This window comes from Electrona antarctica (genome assembly GCF_951216825.1).
Source record: "Electrona antarctica genome assembly, chromosome: 24".
Lineage (NCBI taxonomy): Eukaryota > Metazoa > Chordata > Actinopteri > Myctophiformes > Myctophidae > Electrona > Electrona antarctica.
In genome coordinates, this window is record NC_136803.1 from 25,214,273 (window position 1) to 25,235,026 (window position 20,754).

The following is a 20,754-nucleotide window of genomic DNA, read 5'->3' on the forward strand; positions in this document are numbered from 1 at the left end:
CATGCATAGTTAGTTAGCATAGTTAGCATGTCATGCTAGGCAAACGAGGCCAGCTGTGTCAGCTCTTACGAGGAGGATGCACATCACCAAGTACACACTTTCCCGCAAAGGGCACTGTCTTTTCTGATTTACTGACTGTAGTATGTTAGGTGTGTGCAAGTCTTCGCGTACCGGAAATAGCAGATGCATAAAGCTCAGGACGTGCCGCAGCACAATATGCAAGCTTTTACAAGTTGTCGTTTTCAGTAACAAAAGGGTTAACATCCACAACACACACTCAGATAACAGACAGACAGACAGACAGACAGACAGACAGACAGACAGACAGACAGACAGACAGACAGACAGACAGACAGACAGACAGACAGACAGACAGACAGACAGACAGACAGACAGACAGACAGACAGACAGACAGACAGACAGACAGACAGGTACCACATTATTGCTTAGCTTAAAGGGCCACTTCACCCCTTTTGCAACCAGATGTTATTTTAATGATGTTCGGGAGACAATAAACACTTTCCTGGGGTTCTTATGTGGGTAATATGTGTTTTTAGATATTTAAGTATTTCAAAGTGTCCATGGGCTTCATGGACACTGGGCTCACTTATTTCCTGGACTACATGTTGTCTCAGTAAAACAGCCCTCCCCCTATCCACAAGGAGGAGCAGTGGACCAACGCATTATGGGAATTGTAGTTCAGGAAGTAAGTGAGCCCAGTGGTCCATGACATCATGGAGCCCATGGACACTGAAATATCTAAAAACACATATTACCCACATAAACACCCCAGGAAAGTGTTTCTCGTCTCCCAAACATCATTAAAATAACATCTGGTTGCAAAAGGGGTGAAGTGGCCCTTTAACTATTAGTAGATATGCCACTAACTGAACTAGACTTCCCAGTATAGCTTGGGGGTTAGTAGCTCCAATACTTTCAGAATGATTTAGCCGCAAAGGAGTATCACCTTAGTTTTTTAAGTGGTGTAAACCACTCCTACAACTGGCTTTTTTGTGCAGAAAAAATGAGCATGGTTGCTATGTTCACCCTGTTGTAATGACGTAATGAAATCACACCCGGGTGAACAGGGTGAACATAGCAACCATGCTCATTTTTTCTGCACAAACAAAGCCAGGTAATGAAATCACACCCGGGTGTGATTTCATTACGTCAGACATGATTTCATTACGTCAGACAGACCTTACACCACTCAGTTCACACGGGTGTGATTTTTTTTTTTTTATACCATGTAGCTTAGTGGAGCATCAACACAAAAATAGCACAACAGAGTGCTTTAGTGCAGCTTGCCATTACACCGAGAGAGAATTACCCTTCTCCATCTGTAGCTTTTACGCCATCATGTTTTATTCAATAACTCAATGTCATAACATGTCCTCATTACCGACCACATTAGATACAAAGTGGCTTCAGTTCAATGAAGCTGGATGCTTATTTTGAAACGGACCGTTTAGTATAGCTAAAATGCTTTTTTTATAGAGAGTAACTAGTAGTAGCTTGGTTCGTTAAATTCTGTAACCACTTTCAACCTGGCATGTCGTTATAGGCAAACATCTTCAAGCGTTATCAAAAATACAACGATAACCGATCTATAAGATCACAACACGACGTGGAACAACGCATTGTGTTGTGAGCTTGTTGGCTACACTCGGACAACAACACAATATATATAGGGCTTAACCCATTTTGGGTGGGAACCCCTTTTGGTGTTTTAAACATTGTTATAATTTAGCTATTGAAAAATAGCAGATCTACAAGCTCATAGCGCGCCACCGAGTGGCGCGCTACGAGCTTGTAGGTCTGCTATTTTTGAAAAATCGTTATAATGTGGCACAAATCATTGAATATATATTTCAGAGCGAACATTTTTAACTAAAATATTTGCTTCTGGGGGGTTCCTGGAACTACATATTTTGAGATGGGGGGCCGTGGCCCAATAGAGATAATTCTGGGGGTCCTTGACATGAAAAAGGTTGAGCACCACTGACATAGAAACATGGGTTTTTCAGAAAAAATTTAGGATTTTGAAGCCTTTTTTTAATCGACCTCAGTCCAAAATGGGTTAAAGTAGGGGATAGTATTGTGTCTCAGTAAGCAGACGAAAATATCAGTACACAAGCAATGACCTAAAAATGGAGGCATGACTGACGCATAGATCCACCGACGGCCAAAGCTCATCAATCCGAGGCAGAAGTCGCACGTTAACCCATTTATGCCTGACGTCGAAATTAAAAAAAATGTCTTGTCTAAATCCTCCAGTTTTCTGAAGTACCCATGTTTCAGTGGTGCTCAATATTTCATATCAAGGACCCCAAAAATTATATGTAATCGGCCTCCGACCCCCATCTGAACATATGTTGTTCCAAGGACCCCTCGGAAGCAAAGATTTGAGTTAAAAAACGTTCGCTCTGAAAAAATATATATTACCAAATTTTGCGCCACGTTTTCACGATTTTTAAAAAATAGCAGACCTACAAGCTCGTAGCGCGGCACTCGGTGGCGCGCTATGGGCTTGTAGATCTGCTATTTTTCAATAGCTAAATTATAACATAATGTTTAAAACACCAAAAAGGGGTTCCCGCCCCAAAATGGGTTAAAGTGACAAGATTGGCAAATCCACGAGAGCCAAATGTATTCCATGTACAGGAGATAAGGATTCGGGGTGGTGGGGGACAGAATTGGGGCAAGACCTATGACCTATGACCTATTCACCTATGTTCACTGGACCTATAGTGCTAGATAAGCGTCACGCACACATGCACGCACACACGCACAGCGGGGGGGAAAGCGAAGACAAGTGACAGTAACTGTGTCTCTCAGCATGTGCTGCCAAGAGAGGGACGCGATGCAGCCGTTTATCGGTGTTTACTAGACACGGAGGAAACATCACGGCGTCGGCCTCGCCGTTTCACCGCAGTATTGTAAAGCAGGGGTTCTCAACGTTTTTGGCCGGGGACCCCCGGAAATGCTTTGGCAATGTCTCGGGACCCCCGCCCCGCCCCCCCCAATATAAATTGACTGCTACAATAAGCTTAATAATAGAGACAATACACCATAAATACATACTGAAACCAGATATAAATCATTAGGGAAGGTGTATGCATGATGTACTATGTGTACTATATGTAACTCTTCATTTCCACTTTCCAGCCATTCAGTTGCAAAAAAAGAAAAATAATAATTTGGGGACCCCCCAAAATAATTTGGCGACCCCCAGAGGGGTCGCGACCCACGGGTTGAGAACCCCTACTGTAGAGAAACATCGCTGGTCCAATGCAGTGGTACACTCGAGTACTATACTTAAATAGTACTCGGAGTATACTTGGAGTATACTTAACCACGCCACTATAATGCACCAACAGAATGCACGAAAAAAGAGAAGAAGAAGGAGAGCCCATGAACCGTCTCCGTGAACCGGAAGCAGTAATCGGGCCATTTTCTCTGACGTCAGAAGCGCTAATACGAAAATTTGACTCCACTTCATTTCTAGGAATAGCCTATTTCAATTATAGTGAACAAAGCTGACCTACAAGCTCAATAACACGTTGTGATGTGGTTGTGATCCATTTCTATGATCCCGGTTGGACGTAGCGCGCGGGAGGAACACGTTATTCCAACCATTTCCTTTCCCTGGTCTGAGAGTTTTTTTTAATTTTTATATCCTACGATTTTGTAACCCGTTTTTCACCCCTGTGTCAATTATCTAATGTGATCCTGAGCTCTACACACCCTCCACCAACCTAGTCCCCATATATGGGGGACATGGGGAGAGCAACGGACTTGAACTCATGCTTCCTTCATGCCTGAGTGTCCAAGTTGCTCCTTTACACCTGACAGGGGGGAGTTTCCCTGGTTGGACGTATAGCGCGTGGAAGGAACACGTTATTCCAACCAGTTCCTTTCCCCTCCATCAGGCGCCCTGGCTGGCCAGGGGGAGGCAGGTTAGAGACCAGGATTACTGCATGTTTTTTGTGAGGGTACCTACCTACCCTAGGGGACACGGGGAGAACTTGCGCAAACTCCACACAGAAAGGCCCTTTCGCCAACCCCGCCTCGGGTGTGGGCACTGATGAAGCGGAGGAGGAAACACGCCGCCAGCACCCACAGCGCCCTGAGCGGGAATCGAACCCAGGACCTTCTAGCTGTGAGGCGACAATACCAACTGTGCCACCGTGCCCCCGGTCTGAGAGTTATGGGGTCCCTGAGATTGGGGGTCAGCTGCCTTATAGAACACACGGGAGGCGAGAGTGGAGACGTTGCTGGCCTAACATTGCTGCTTCTGAATTAACCCATTCAAGCCTGACCTCGAAATTTAAAAAAAATCTTCTAAGTCCTCCAGTTTTCTGAAATAAATATTTTCACGATTTAAAAAAAATATAGCAGACCTGCTATTTTTCAATAGCTAAATTATAACATAATGTTTAAAACACCAAAAGGGGTTCCCGCCCAAAATGAATTAACTTTGGCTCATGCGTACTTCACCTTCAGCACGAGTATGTTTTTTTTCCCCCCCATAACAACATGGAAAAAGGATAAATGAGGATGCCTCCACACACACACACACACACACACACACACACACACACACACACACACACACACACACACACACACACACACACACACACACACACACACACACACACACACACACACACACACACACACACACACACACACACACACACACACACACACACACACACACACACACACACACACACACACACACACACACACACACCAGACCTTTGCCCGATGCAAAAGATCTCCCACGCAAACTTAAAACAAAACAGGCTGGTTCCGTCTTACATACTAATGGATTGACCTGCAGGCAGGTATTGACTGAGAGAGAGAGAGAGGGAGAGAGAGAGAGAGAGAGAGAGAGAGAGGGAGAGATAGAGAGAGAGAGAGAGCTTCATTAGTCAAGAATACGGCTCATGGTTAAGCCTCTCCTTGGTGACCCTGCCTTTAATTAGCAAACCTCGCCGAGTCTGTGTGTGTGTGTGTGTGTGTGTGTGTGTGCATGTGTGTGTTCGTGCAGTGCGAACACACACATGCGTGCGATCGCAAGATCTTTAGCATTGGTTTGTTGTGCCTTGTGTGTACACACTGTGTGTGTGCTTGCATGTATGTGTGTGTGCTTGCATGTATGTGTGTGTGCTTGCATGTATGTGTGTGTGCTTGCATGTATGTGTGTGTGCTTGCATGTATGTGTGTGTGCTTGCATGTACGTGTGTGTGCAGTATTTTAATCCTGATGCTCTCAGAGGAGGGCTGAGTCATACTTTATACGCAGCGCTGTGTCCATACATCCGCGCACGCACGCACGCAAGCACGCAAGCACGCACACGCACACACACACACACACACACACACACACACAGTTGTAATCAGCTATCTTTCGGTTGAACGTCACCAGCGCGCAACTATGTGTAGATCAGCTAATCCCTAAACCTAAACCTCTAAATGTCTGAACCTAAACCTGAATCTTTTCTTCATCGTATATCTCTAAAAAAATGTCCTTCAATCATAAACCGACCATTTTGTCTGAGGACTGGGAAAAATGATCCTTCACAACATCTAGATCCACTGGGAATATGTTGGTCCTCTCAAGTATAGAGAGAGAGAGAGAGACACACACAGTCACACACACAGTCACACACACACAGTCACACACACACACACACACACACACACACACACACACACACACACACACACACACACACACACACACACACACACACACACACACACACACACACACACACACACACACACACACACACACACACACTCACACTCTGCACTGCATTGCAGGGAGCTGTCAGGTCACGCATGCAGTCAGTGTCTCCAGAGGAGCACAGGTTGATGCAACGCGGCAGAATGTATGGAGTCACGCTATGCTGACTAGCATCCGCTGGCTAGCCTCCGCTCCTCTCAACGCTATACGCCGTGTAGGGGTGGCGACAGTTAGCACACACAACAACAACAAAGCAAATAACTCGTCCATTTCTCAGGCATATTTAACAGTACCAAATGTAATCTGTCTGTTTAGCTTACCAAGTGGTTAACGTTGACGATACAGTATAGTTAAGCAGGGCTATACAGCACATCTCTGTTGCATTTGCATTAACTCTTTGAGAGTTTCAAGGATTTCTATATAGTTTTTAGACTTCTCTATGGCAGAATGGCGTTTTTGAATGATTTATTGAAAATTCTCTGTTGTGAATGTGTGACAACGAAAGACCTTCAGAGAAAGCTTGGCTTGTCTGCTTCCAGGAAAAAAATGAACTGAGTTGATAAAATGTTTAGTTTTTGTGTTGGAAGCCATTTAAAAGAGCCTGCATTTACACTGGGTAGTGTTTCTAGGACAACAAAAAAAGTTATGCCCGGTTGAAGTTTTATTTTCTAAATAACTTTTTTTCTGCTGGGCGTACATAGCCATGCAATATCTCATTTTAAAGGGTGAGTTGTCTAGTTCAATTAAAATAAAATAAAAAGTTTCTCACATGTACCACTGTAGATATTTTGCCATCTATAAATAGCATGGTCAGTCATGATCAATCTGACCTATCCAGCTAAAAGTCCCCCTAGCTCTGAAATGGAACATCATATAAACTCAAAAAATTAGACATTCTAACGCACATTTTGATATATACCATGTTTACATAGTCTTACCAGTACCTTGTCTATTCATGCATGTATCTCAAAAACCTGTTGTGAAGAAACAGTTTTGATAAAAAAACACATCCAAGGACATTGTTTTGATATGACTTTGTGCCCATGATATGTATCAAAATATAGACTTGAATGTATACTGTATTATAACAAAAAATTGGGTTCTTACCATCTACCGTTACAGAGTAAATCACAGTTGAAACTCGCTTAGTCAAACCATAAACCTCAGAATAGTGAACAAAATAGCCATGACAGGTCTAACTCATTGTAAAAGCGTATTTTATTTTTTATGACTACTAACATAATACAATTATAATAAATATTACAGAAAATAAATAGGCCTACATACAAAACAGTTGTCCCCAAACTCCCCAGTGTCCCCAAACCACTGCATTCCAGTTGTTCTTGACGGTGTGTGTGTGTGTGTGTGTAGGCTAAATTTAAAAAAAACAACTGAAATGAATGAATGCATCCGGTTCAGTGTCGGAGAACTCCATCGCAGTCTTGACTCTTCGTCTTCATCATCATCATCATCATCATCCTCCTTCTCTGATGCCAGTTCTAAATATATAAAAATAAACATTTAGCTGTAGTCAGCCCGGCCAATAGCCAGTTGGGGGTGGGGGGGACGTAGGCTATCTGACATCATCGTCATCATCATCATCACACGGAGACACACTAAACAATGTACAATCATGATAGTATACAATATTCAATTAATGCGATTATCATGCAAGCTCAGACGTCAATGAAACGTCATACAGATCTTATATAATACGCTACTGTTAGCTTCACTCCCCGTCCCCCCTCCGATCCTTGTAGCAAGGTCATCATAACCACGCGTTGCTTCAGTAAACGATGCATGTTTGTTCTCCGTCTTTGTAGACAGTAAATAAAAGGAGCGAACATTACTCTAAAGATCAGATCGCCTATAAGGCACGCTACAATATAAAATACTTGTACTGCCATGCGTGCATGCCTGCTACGATACATTTGTACTGCACCGACCAACCGATCGACACCATTAGCCAGCACCTTTGGTGCTGGCTAATGGCTGGGGGCCATCGTGGTGAGTCATTCTGGCGTCATGATCTGACTAGTAGTAGTAATTATCCAAGCATCTATTTGTAGCGATCATCTTATGATGTCTGATCACTATAGAAGGGCATTTTCTACAATAAGATTACCTCAAAACATTCCGGGTTGATCGTCTTCTTCAATGGTTTCCCGGTATAGCTCATCGGACGACGATGGGGAGACAATGAAAAAAGGAGGGAGGGAGCAGCGAGTCTCGCTGTAAGCACTGGACCAGGGCTACTCCGCCTGGAGAAGGCGACTGGGACGCGTATGGATCAATACTACTACCACAAAACTCGCTCAAATAAATAGTACTGCTTTCAACTTTTTCTGCTAGAAAATCGCTCGGGCGAGACGGGTAAACAGGCAAAACAATGAAAACTATGAAGACTCCCTCTGCCCCCACTGTTTACAGGGGGTGGGACCAGCTTCCAATGGCAACACGTACACGTGTGTCACGTGACACGGGTTTTCTGGGTAATGTAGTTGGAATATAAGCTCAGGAATTTAAACAGCGCTTCGGAGCATATTAATATGTTTAGATTAATCAAAAACGGCGAAGACGCCAATTGGCGTCATTGATCATTTACGGAATTCTGATGAAGACGCCAATTGGCGTCTTTCACCTTCTAAGGGTTAAAACCCATTTTGGGCGGGAACCCCTTTTGGTGTTAGCATTATGTAAAAATAGCAGATCTACAAGCTCAAGCTACATAGCTTGTAGGTCTTCTATTTTTGAAGAACGACTGACATAGAAACATAGCTTTTTCAGAAAACTGTCAGGATGTAGAAGACATTTTTAGAATCTGATCTCAGGTCAAAATGGGTTAAAATTACAGTCAGGCCCACATTAAACTAGAGTTGTAAAATCATGCAGCCCCCCCCCCCCCCCCCCCCTCTCCCTAATTAACAAAAAACAAGCCATTTTAATTGCCGTTTTCAAGAGATTTTGGCCATTATCTCTGTAACGTTTAAATTCAATGATGACATACAGTCGCTGAATTTCAATAGTAAAAACAAAAAGCCATTTCACTATTGAAAATAGCCATTTGCTGTAAAATCCTGCTATATATTTGTGCACGACACTGATGCATAAATAATGCTTGCTGTGCTTAATTATTACATTATATACATTATTGGACGAATCGAAAAAGTCATCAACGGAATAATCACATCAAGTCAATAACCGACAGTTGACTATCCGGGATGTTAATTCAACTCTGAGAAAGCCGGCTTCGACAACCGCCCGCCTCCCACCAGTCATTAGAAACTCTCAGAACCAGTACACATCACCCCACGTATTAGCCTTGGTTTTTATTATTTATTTACCACTTATCGTCAACTATCACTCACTCGCTTAACCCATTTAGGCCTGACGTCGAAATAATAAAAAAAGTCTTCTGAAATAATTTATATCCAAAGATGTGTGCCGCATTTTCACGATTTTTCAAAAATAGCAGACCTACAAGCTCACAGCGCGCCACTCAGTGGCGCGCTATGAGCTTGTAGATCTGCTAATTTTCAATAGCTAAAGTATTCGACATAATGCTTAGTTAAAACACCAAAAGGGGTTCCCGTACAGAATGGGTTAATCTCTGCTGACAACGCCTTGCACGCACACGCATGCACGCACGCACACACACACGCACGCACGCACACACACACACACGCACGCCTTTCTCTGCAGAACCCATTAGCCAATCCCTGGGCTCGTAATTACGGCTGCCATTTTGATTGAGCGTGTGTGTCGCTCTCTCAAATGAGACAACAGTGTAATTATCTCAATACGCCGGAGCCTCTCCGCCATCGCTGACGACTACGCCAAATATGATCATATCAACGGGGAGAGACACGCTGGCTGCCGAGGAGGGAGGAGGGGGGGGGGGGGGGGGGGTTGATGGTTCCACGGCCTGCCTTGCCAAATGGTTAACGACCTGAACCGCAGCATGACTATTTATACAATTCAGCAAAAAATAGCTGATCTACAAGCTCACACAGCGCGCAATACAGAGACATCTGAATGGAACACATGGATGCTGATCTACAAGCTATCTGTTTTGGCAAAGACGTGTAGAGGGGAAAATGTGCACAAAAGTACAGAGCCAGGTTTTTTAAGGGGAAATATCAGGTAGGGAGGGAAGGGGGCGGTGTGTGTGTGCGTGCGTGCGTGCGTGCGTGCAACGACAACAAAAAGTTTGACAAGATTCTCGAAAAGTGAGAGGGGACATTACAGAGTCAGAAGACATGGTCGGTAGGATGTGAGTCAGAGAGAGAGAGAGAGAGAGAGAGAGAGAGAGAGAGAGAGAGAGAGAGAGAGAGAGAGAGAGGGGAGAGAGAGAGAGAGAGAGAGAGAGAGAGAGAGAGAGTACATCTTGCAGTCCTCCGGTGGCGTGAGCTAGACAGTGTGAGGCCATACTAATTAGAAAGTGAGTGTGTGAGTGCAGTGAACCTGATGACTCCTCTCCTTGGCTGCGGCTGGCCCTATATCTAACACAGCACGCACACACACACACACACGCACGCAACACACACACACGACGCACACACAGAAAGCTGTTTGTTCCTCCGTTTTGCCCGGGCGCCCGAGGTTGCAGAAGTACACATCACGAGGGCTCCGGGTAAATGTTTGTTTTTTCCTGGCGTAGCATCGTATAGCGCCGGCGGAGGAAACAGAGGCGGGAGGTTCCCTTAGTGTCATCCCCCAGAACCTAAATTAACCCATTTAGGCCTGACGTCGAAATAAAATAAATGTCTTCTTAATCCTGACAGTTTTGTTAAAAACCCATGTTTCCATGTCAGTTGTTCTCAAACATAATTATGTTAACATATTTTCAAAGATTTGCAAAGATTTGAGTTAAAAAGTCGCTCTGAAAGAACATATATTCAAAGATTTCAGGCACATTTTCACGTTTTTTCAAAAAATAGCAGATCTACAAGCTCATAGCGCGCCACCGAGTGGCGCGCTATGAGCTTGTAGATCTGCTATTTTTCAATAGCTAAATTATAACATAATGTTTAAAACACCGAAAGGGGTTCCCGCCCAAAATGGGTTAAGGATGACGAAAATGGAGCTTGAGAGAGTGCAAGAGAGAGAGAACAATCTCTACATTAATACAGAAGATGAAGTAGAGTAGCACGGCTTGTCTGGAGGCATTTCCGTGACACGGGGTCTAATGGTGTCAAGGTCTCTGGGTGAGCTGTGAGTCACCGCCGGTTGAACAAACACCCTCTATGCAGATGATGTGAAGCCGTTTTGTCTTTGCATAAGAGAACTCCTTCTGAAGACAAATGTGTGGGCTTGCCGCCAAGAATCGATCTGTAAGCCAACAACGTGCCGCACTGGCAGCGTGTCGCTATAGCTTGTAGATCGGTTGTTGTTGGCGAACACAACTGGCATTTTGCAGAGGCGGGAAACGCTGGGGCTTGAAGTCGACTCAAGTCACAAAACGTCGGGGCTGCAGGTCGAGTACAAAGTAACGAATCGTTGGAGCTGAAGTTGAGTCAGGAAACTAAATCATTGGCCCGGGCCGGCCTAGTGGTCCGGGCACATAGGATGCTAATCCTAGCCTGACAGTGTGTCACGGGTTCGAGTCCCGATCCTGACGACTTTTGCCGCGTGTCACTCCCCATCTCCTGTCAACCATTGTCGTGAACCCCTTTTGGTGTTAGCATTATGTTATGCTTTAGCTATTGAAAAATAGCAGATCTACAAGCTCATAGCGCGCCACCGAGTGGCGCGCTATGAGCTTGTAGATCTGCTATTTTTGAAAAATCGAAGAACGACTGACAAAGAAACATAGCTTTTTCAGAAAACTGTCAGGATGTAGAAGACATTTTTAGAATCTGATCTCAGGTCAAAATGGGTTAATGTCCAAGTCAAGTCTTATTTTGATTCGATCAAGTCGAGTCTCAAGTCATGACATTTGTGACTTGAGTCCAAGTCGAATCTCGAGACCAAGTCTGGAGTCCCTCACCTCTGAAAACGGTCATACAACGGAGCAGAAATTAAAGTTTAGTAAAACCTCTCAGGACTCAACATTCTCTCTCTCTCTCTCTCTCTCGCTCTCCTTTCATCTCATCACATACACAGTCTTCCAGGGGAGAAGTGCCTGCTGGCTAATAAAATTTGACAAGCAAAGCTAACCTTTTTTCCCTCTCCTCCCACAGGTCAGGCGCCGGCGCGTCTGTAATCAAATGTGACGGCCGTCACTGTGCACACACCTGCCATCGCTGGCCTAATGAAAACGTCCCGCCTTAAATTAGCGGGGACGGGCGCCCGGAGAAGAGCAGAGTTTGACAGGACTTGGGGGGGGGGGGGGGGGGGAGCGGGGGAAGGCTGCCATACCCCGTTTGACATATATATAGCTGCGCGCGCACGCGCACACACACACACACACACACACACACACACACACACACACACACACACACACACACACACACACACAGTCACACACACACACACACACACACTACAGCACCGACAAAACTCATTCATACTGTAAATGCATTCTCCTGAGTCCTGTGTGTTTCTAAGGTGGCATTTAAGTGGTGGGATATCACACACACACACACGTGCACACACACCCATACGCACGCACGCACTCACACACACACTTTCCAAGACGCATTCAAAAATAGAAGATGTACAAGCTCGTAGCAGGGCTAGAAGTGACAGGCTGTGAGCTTGTACATCTGCTCTCGTTTTTTTTTCCCCGAATAGCCAGCGCTAAAATCTAAAATGACACAAATTTGCTTTCCCGGTGGCAGATTTTTTTCTTGTGCCTTTGGCCAGGCATTGTTTATTCAACATATCCTCATGCAACATTTAGAATATCTTACCAAAGTGATGGTAAATACATGCGTGTATAATCGCACAGAAATAACCATATTATGCTCCGAGGGGGCAAAGCTTCATGTATACATTCATATTGGGAGAGACAAACCAGGCATATATATACACGCCTGTGTTCGCAGAATGGTGTATGATAGCATTTGGATTCCGACAGCGCTTAAAGTCACTTGAAAACAAGGCCAGCGCGCCGACAGTGCTCAGTGCTCGGATCCTGATGAGGACGAGCCCCTAACATCGACGTTCTGTTCAATGGCCTCAATCTGAGTCTCAATTCAGAGAAAAACGCGGCCAAAGATCGTGCTTATATAGTGGAAGTGGACGGCGGGGAAACATTTAATTGAGAGTGCGAAAAATGCGTCCACGTCACACCCCTTCCTCCGTTCACTCCACTGGCTCCCCATGCATCTCCTGATCTCCCCATGCATCTCCTGATCCTCCCCATGCATCTCCTGATCCTCCCCATGCATCTCCTGATCCTCCCCATGCATCTCCTGATCTCTCCATGCATCTCCTGATCCTCCCCATGCATCTCCTGATCCTCCCCATGCATCTCCTGATCTCCCCATGCATCTCCTGATCCTCCCCATGCATCTCCTGATCTCCCCATGCATCTCCTGATCTCTCCCCATGCATCTCCTGATCTCTCCCCATGCATCTCCTGATCTCCCCATGCATCTCCTGATCTCCACATGCATCTCCTGATCTCTCCCCATGCATCTCCTGATCTCCCCATGCATCTCCTGATCTCCACATGCATCTCCTGATCTCCCCATGCATCTCCTGATCTCCCCATGCATCTCCTGATCTCCACATGCATCTCCTGATCTCCCCATGCATCTCCTGATCTCCCCATGCATCTCCTGATCTCCCCATGCATCTCCTGATCTCCCCATGCATCTCCTGATCTCCCCATGCATCTCCTGATCTCCCCCTGCATCTCCTGATCTCCCCATGCATTTCCTGATCTCCCCATGCATCTCCTGATCTCCACATGCATCTCCTGATCTCCCCATGCATCTCCTGATCTCCACATGCATCTCCTGATCTCCCCATGCATCTCCTGATCTCCCCATGCATCTCCTTCGGGACTGAATACAAAATGTCCCTTATTTCTGACACGTCAGTGCATCCACAGGCCACAGAAATGCTCCTACCTACCTCAAATAATCTCACTTTTTAACGAAGCATTGTATTCCTTTTATCCTTTTTAAGCCTTGATTTTGCTGATGTTTAAAAATCCTTTAGCATTTTGATAGAAAATGGACAGGTGGCGCCATCTTAAGAGGTTTTAAGTCATTCCTTTGAATGGTGTGGCATCACAGTCTATAGGCTCTAATACCCTCTGAGTCTGATGACCATTGTGACCAAAGATCACGCTTATAATGGCAGTGGACGGCAGAGGAAACATTCCATTGGCAGAATCACAGCGGAAGCGAGTGTTGCCTAGCGTTGCCTAGGCTATTCTGAATCAAACATTTTAAAAAATACTTCAAAAGGTGTCTTTGGCAGGAATCGACATTGGGGAAAAAAAGACATGAAAGATGTCTTTGGCAGGTAAGAGTTAAGACAGAAGTGGGCTCAAGGCATATCGGTCGGACACTCGGCCCAGTTTGAAGTTGTCCGCTCCAATATGGCCCCTTTTCCACCGGTTGGTTCCCAATGGGAACCGGTTCAGTTCTTCTTGGTTCTTAGTCCATGAGCCAGAGCTCCAAAATTGGAACGTTAATTATGAATTGAGTGGGCAAAACTATACCTATATTAGATTGTTATCACCATGAAACTTCCCCAATTGAGTACTTACACGAAGACAATGATTTATTGTATTACAAATTTTACATTTTTAAATATGCAAATGAGGCATTATATAGGAAAATATGCAAAATAATCGAAATTATGAAAAAGCTACTACTGTGGAAGGGTTATCATGTATTAATTTACTTGTATTGTTCCTATAAACAATTTAATATAGGTCTAGTTTTTCCCACCAATTTTGGAGCTCTGGCTCATGGACTAAGAACCAAAAAGAACTGAACCGGTTCCCATTGGGAACCAACCGGTGGAAAAGGGGTCTATGAGCGCAAGGTAGGGCATTCACTTCTAGTCATTTTTACTTGTTGACTAGTTGTTTAACTACCTATTATGTAAAAAAATATATATTATATATATATTTGTACATCAGAATCAGAATCAGTTTTATTGTCACATCACAGGTTTACAAGGTAAAGAAGTGGGTGAAATTCGTTTTTGTACATCGTTCCCATCGCAACGTTAATTTCCATAGAAAGAAGAGGGGGGGAGAAGAAGAGGGGTGGGGGGCAAGTGGGAAGGAGATCAAAACAAGAGATCAACAGAATCTACATATTTACAAAGTACCTGAGATAATAAAAAAACTAACTAAGGTGCCTGAGCATAGCAGCAATGTATGTATACTGTGCATGTTATACTTATACTGTGCATGATATATGGACGTTAAGGTGCTTAGAGAAAAAAGAGCAATAACAACACAACAAGAGCAACAAAACTGTGTACATTGGTGACTATAACTAGAATCTACCTGATCTTGAGGCCTACAAAATCGAAAAATTGTGCAGTTCTAGTCAACTAGTACCATCAAGGTCAACTAGTTGCTTAATGCCCTAGCACACGGCAGTTTTGGTCAACCGGCTATCCGACCGACTCTGCGCCGGACTATCAACTGCATTGTGTCGACGGCGACGCACCGAGTTTGAAAGTGGACAGACGGACGGTAATTGGGATACGTGAACTACGGACGGACGGATGGACGGAGTTGTGTGCATATCTTGAGATGAGATGTAGGAACGGTTAGTGTGCACACAGCAACGGTGTGGCGTGTTAGTGCGGAGTGCGTTGTTTATGTTGGTGTTAGTTGAGTTGGTGATTTCAGCTACCTGCTGTCGACGTGCGTCGTTTTTAAATGGACTTCATGAATAAATTTGACTCAAAATACATATGCACACACACACACATGCGCACACACAAGTGCACACAAACACACACACTCATCCACAGATGCACGAGTACGCTCACACATGCAAAAACACAGTTTATGCATATCCATGCACATGCTCACGCACACACAGACACACAGTGTGTGTCAACGTAACACGATCATTTGTGTGCGCTCCCGTCTGGAATAAAGTGTCGCTACTCCTCCTACAGTATTGTTGCTAGGATACGCCGGGAAAATAAATAATAAATATAAAAACAAAATTCATGTGGGTTGTTGCGAGTTTTAGTGGCATGTCTGTGCGTGTGTGTGTGTGTGTGTGTGTGTGTGTGTGTGCATGCAGATCTATCAGCTACACTCGTTGCTAGCTTGTAGATCTGTTCTTTTAGAGAGAGAGAGAGAGAGAGAGAGAGAGAGAGAGAGAGAGAGAGAGAGAGAGAGAGAGAGAGAGAGAGAGAGAGAGAGAGAGAGTTCAGTAATGAAGTGTCCTCATATATGAGTGGGTGAGAGTTAAAGTGGTCTAAGAGATCTGTCAGCCCGCTAGACTGTGGCTAATTATTTCTCTCTCTCTCTCTCTCTCTCTCTCTCTCTCTCTCTCTAACACACACACACAGTCTTTGGCTATAACACAAACATTTCATAAAATGTTGCTTTGACCTCCACTGTCCACTCCTCTCTCTCCCTCCCTCTCTCTCTTTCTCCATCTGTCATGACTTTTCCGTTCCAATCTGTCTTATCTCCCAAGTCCAATCCTCCTCCTCCTCCTCCTCCTCCTCCTCCCTCGCTCTCTCTCCGTGCGGTCTTGCGGATGAGAGAAGACAAGCAGTTGGATGTGGTTTTCAATTTGCAAACAAGTCGAAGAGTCGAAAATTCCCACCGGCTGGCTACACACCACCGGAACAAAGTGGCGTGCGTTGAGTTACATTGTCAAATATAGAACCCCACGCTCTCACTGATGGCAAAGACCAACACATTGGGCTCTATCTTCGTCCATGCTAAAGCCCTTATCCTAAACTTATTTGCTGCTTTTTTTTTTTACTATTTTGAAAAACGGTTTTGAATAGTTCAACTAGACGATCTACATCGACACGTTGAGAGCTTGTAGATTGGCTATTTTAACTTTTCAAAAATATTTTCAAAAATAGTAAAAAAAAAGGCAACATCATTTAGGGATAAGGGGTTTAGGCATGGACGAAAATAGAGCCCATTATCTATTTTTTTATGATTATACTATATGGGTCTGTGAAACATCATCATGTGACATTTAATTGTAATTTCAGATGATGATTGTGTCTTCACTCATTCATTTCTCTCTCTCACACGTTTGTGAAACGTCTCTAAACTATTATTTCCCAACATTAAATATCCATTGAGCGATGAGACAAAAAATACAGGCTATTGTTCTGCGTTTGCCTCCGTGCGTGCATGCGTGTGTACTGTAGCATGTGGCCATGCTTAATGCATGAGTTTAGAGTTTTGGGCGGGTAGGCGTGCATGTTAATGTGTGCTAATAGTAATGGAGCTCTATCACACACACACACACACACACACACACACACACACACACACACACACACACACACACACACACACACACACACACACACACACACACACACACACACACACACACACACACACACACACACACACACACACACACACACACACACACACACACACACACACACACACACAGGTGCACAGATGCGAGCAGCTCGGTGCATTCGCCCACACGCATGACACACCGACCCTCTCTACCGCCCACACGAATGCAGACAAACAAGCACAAAATACACACATACACACACACAAGATGCAATGACCCTCTCCCACGCACATGCAGGCACACACACACACACACACACACACACACACACACACACACACACACACACACGCGCGCACGCACGCACGCACCCGCACGCACCCGCACAGTTGGCACAGATGAGGAGTCAGACACAAGACATACTGACATGTCTGATTGCATGCACACTCTCTTGCACACTCTTTTGCATATATACATCTTAGGGTGCCAATCTTATGAATGCCATTTGCATTCATGTATTTTCAACCCTAACCTAACGCTAAGCAAACAAAGAAAAGCTGATCTGCTATAGCTCAAAATGGGTTGAGGTTAGGCATATGAACATATGAACATTCACGTCACGATTATTGTGTCAGAAGTAAGTGTGATTAACATATATTGCTGCGAAAATAGAAATATACTCAAACGTAAAATGGCACTTTTGTTAAACACTTGAACGCCCAGCATCCCTCCTATTCTGGGGTGAATCGGTTACTGTAGAGTGAAATAAGAGCGTACCAAATTTTCAATTCAATTCAATTTTATTAAAGTGTCAAATCACAACAAGTTGTCTCAAGACACTTTACAACCAACAAAGATCCACCCAGAGCAAGCAATATTGCGACAATGGTAACGAAAAACTCCCCTTTAGGAAGAAACGTCAGGCAGAACCCGACTCTAGGGTGGGCGGCCATCTGCCTCGACCGTGTCGGGGGAGAGGGGGGGTAGAGCACCAAATGCACTCTTTATAGGTCTGTTTCATCAGGAGTGTTTAAGTGGCACTGAATTTGCAGCTCAACAAAAGCAAATTCCTACCGTCGGACAATTTCATGATGAATAAAAATCTCCACGATACGATTTCTTTTTTTTTTTTACCAGCTGCTGTGTAAGCACAGCTGGTCAATGTTGTCCCTCCTAGTCTCGCGTAGCCAGACAACTATTCCATAATCTCTTACGAGTAAGGAAGCTGCCATTTTCATTCACGTTTTTTTCTTTTCTTTTTAGAATCTTTTATTTTTTCATTTACATTTCTGCTAAGCAGCAAGCTATATATGATTAGATGATTTAAATTTATATTAGGCTAAATTTGCGCTATACTGCAAAGACGAAACGGAAGTGGGGAGGAGGCTTTTGGAGGAGACATTTGGCCCTCGCACGTATAGCGTACACACACACACACACACACACACACACACACACACACACACACACACACACACACACACACACACACACACACACACACACACACACACACACACACACACACACACACACACACACACACACACACACACACACACACAGAGAGAGAGAGAGAGGTGTCCATACCTGTCAGAGGGTGCAGGGTTGTGGCTCGGGGCGGCAGCAGCGGGCGGGGGTCTGGTCTTGTTCACCTTGGCGTAGAGCCCCTCCAGGTCCTCCTGGGAGGGCTGCCGGCTGTGGGAGGCTGTGGGAGGACCTCGCGGACCTCCTCCGGGGGTCCGCGGGGAGGGGGTCCGGCTCAGCTGGGCGTGGGGCGTGCGGGAGGGCGAGGGGGGCCGGCGGAAGGCCTCGATGCGCGCGTAGTTGGGGTCCATGTCGTCGTCGTCCATGTCGGGCAGCGAGGTGGCGGCGGCGGGCGCGGACCCTCGGCGCACATCAGAGTAGCGCGGCTCCGACCTGCCCCGCAGTGGTGGGAAAAAGTATTAAAATGTTGTACTTAACCCAATTTAGACCTGAGGAGGACGATTCTACAAATGCCTTCTAAATCCTGACATTCATTCATATTCAAAGATTTGTGCCACATTTTCACGATTTTTCAAAATTAGCAGACCTACAAGCTCGTAGCGCTATGAGCTTGTAGATCTGCTATTTTTCAATAGCTAAATTATAACATAATGTTTAAAACACCAAAAGGGGTTCCCGCCCAGAATGGGTTAACCCAGTTAACCCGTTAGGCTGACATCGACATTTTAAAAATTGCGATTGTATTAATTGATTGCCCGAGTCCCGTGGTGGGAGTTCTGCTCTTGGTTTGGTGAAATATGAAGTAGTTCCGGTCATTTTCTGGGGGGCACAGGGGGCTACGCATTAAAAGTAAATGAATCCACAAAACTAACGTCATTTGTATTGTTGACCTATTTCTAAAACATTAGTGCAACTTTCGTTCATTTTTGACCTGTCCATATCACTACGCCCAAAATATAGTTCCATGTGATAGAGGGGTCAAAGTTGAACGAAAGTTGTACTCATATTTTAGAAATAGGTCAACAATACAAATGACGTTAGTTTTGTGAATTAATTTACTTTTACTGCGTGGCCCCCTGTGCCCCCCACAAAATGACCGGAACTACTTAATATTGACCAAAACCAGAGCGGATGGAGGTGATAGTGCATGCACATCCACTCCAGATGGAGGTGATAGTGCATGCACATCCACTCCAGATGGAGGCGGTAGTGCATGCACATCCACTCCATATGGAGGTGATAGTGCATGCACATCCACTCCAGATGGAGGTGATAGTGCATGCACATCCACTCCAGATGGAGGCGGTAGTGCATGCACATCCACTCCATATGGAGGTGATAGTGCATGCACATCCACTCCAGATGGAGGTGATAGTGCATGCACATCCACTCCAGATGGAGGTGATAGTGCATGCACATCCACTCCAGATGGAGGTGATAGTGCATGCACATCCACTCCAGATGGAGGTGATAGTGCATGCACATCCACTCCAGATGGAGGCGGTAGTGCATGCACATCCACTCCATATGGAGGTGATAGTGCATGCACATCCACTCCAGATGGAGGTGATAGTGCATGCACATCCACTCCAGATGGAGGTGATAGTGCATGCACATCCACTCCAGCCCAGGTGGAGCAGGACAAACGGCAACGCAGGAGGAAAACGATTCCATCACTAGGATGGAATATACTATGATAGTATTCATATATTCCTGAAGAAGACCCTAGTGATCCAAAACGTCGAATGAATAATAAACCAGTGGAGCCGAGTTTCTTTAACCCGTTTTGACCTGAGATCAGATTCTAAAGATGTCTTCTACATCCTGACAGTTTTCTGAAAAAGCTACGTTTCTGTGTCAGTCGTTCTTCGATTTTTCCAAAAATAGCAGACCTACAAGTTCATAGCGCGCCACTTGGTGGCGCGCTATGAGCTTGTAGAAATGCTATTTTTCAATAGCTAAAGCATAACATAATGCTAACACTGTTCCCGCCCAGAATGGGTTAACAGTGTTGTGGACTCTATGTTTCCTCCTGTATTGCTAGAGATGACCCATGCCTAGTTTTTTTGCTGTGAGCACCTCGTTGTTTTGGTTTGTCTGACAGCAAGGTCGCTA

General features: G+C 44.9%; 1 protein-coding gene across 3 annotated transcripts in view; it reads right to left on the minus strand.

Moving 5' to 3' along the window:
* Positions 1–20,754, minus strand: part of LOC306916973 (partitioning defective 3 homolog B-like) — a 308,458-nt gene that overhangs the window by 65,703 nt on the left and 222,001 nt on the right. For all 3 annotated transcript variants that reach the window (XM_079495073.1, XM_079495074.1, XM_079495072.1), the window contains exon 22: positions 18,742–19,071. In XM_079495073.1, the coding sequence (XP_079351199.1) occupies positions 18,742–19,071 (330 nt within the window). The remainder of the gene's footprint in view (positions 1–18,741; positions 19,072–20,754) is intronic.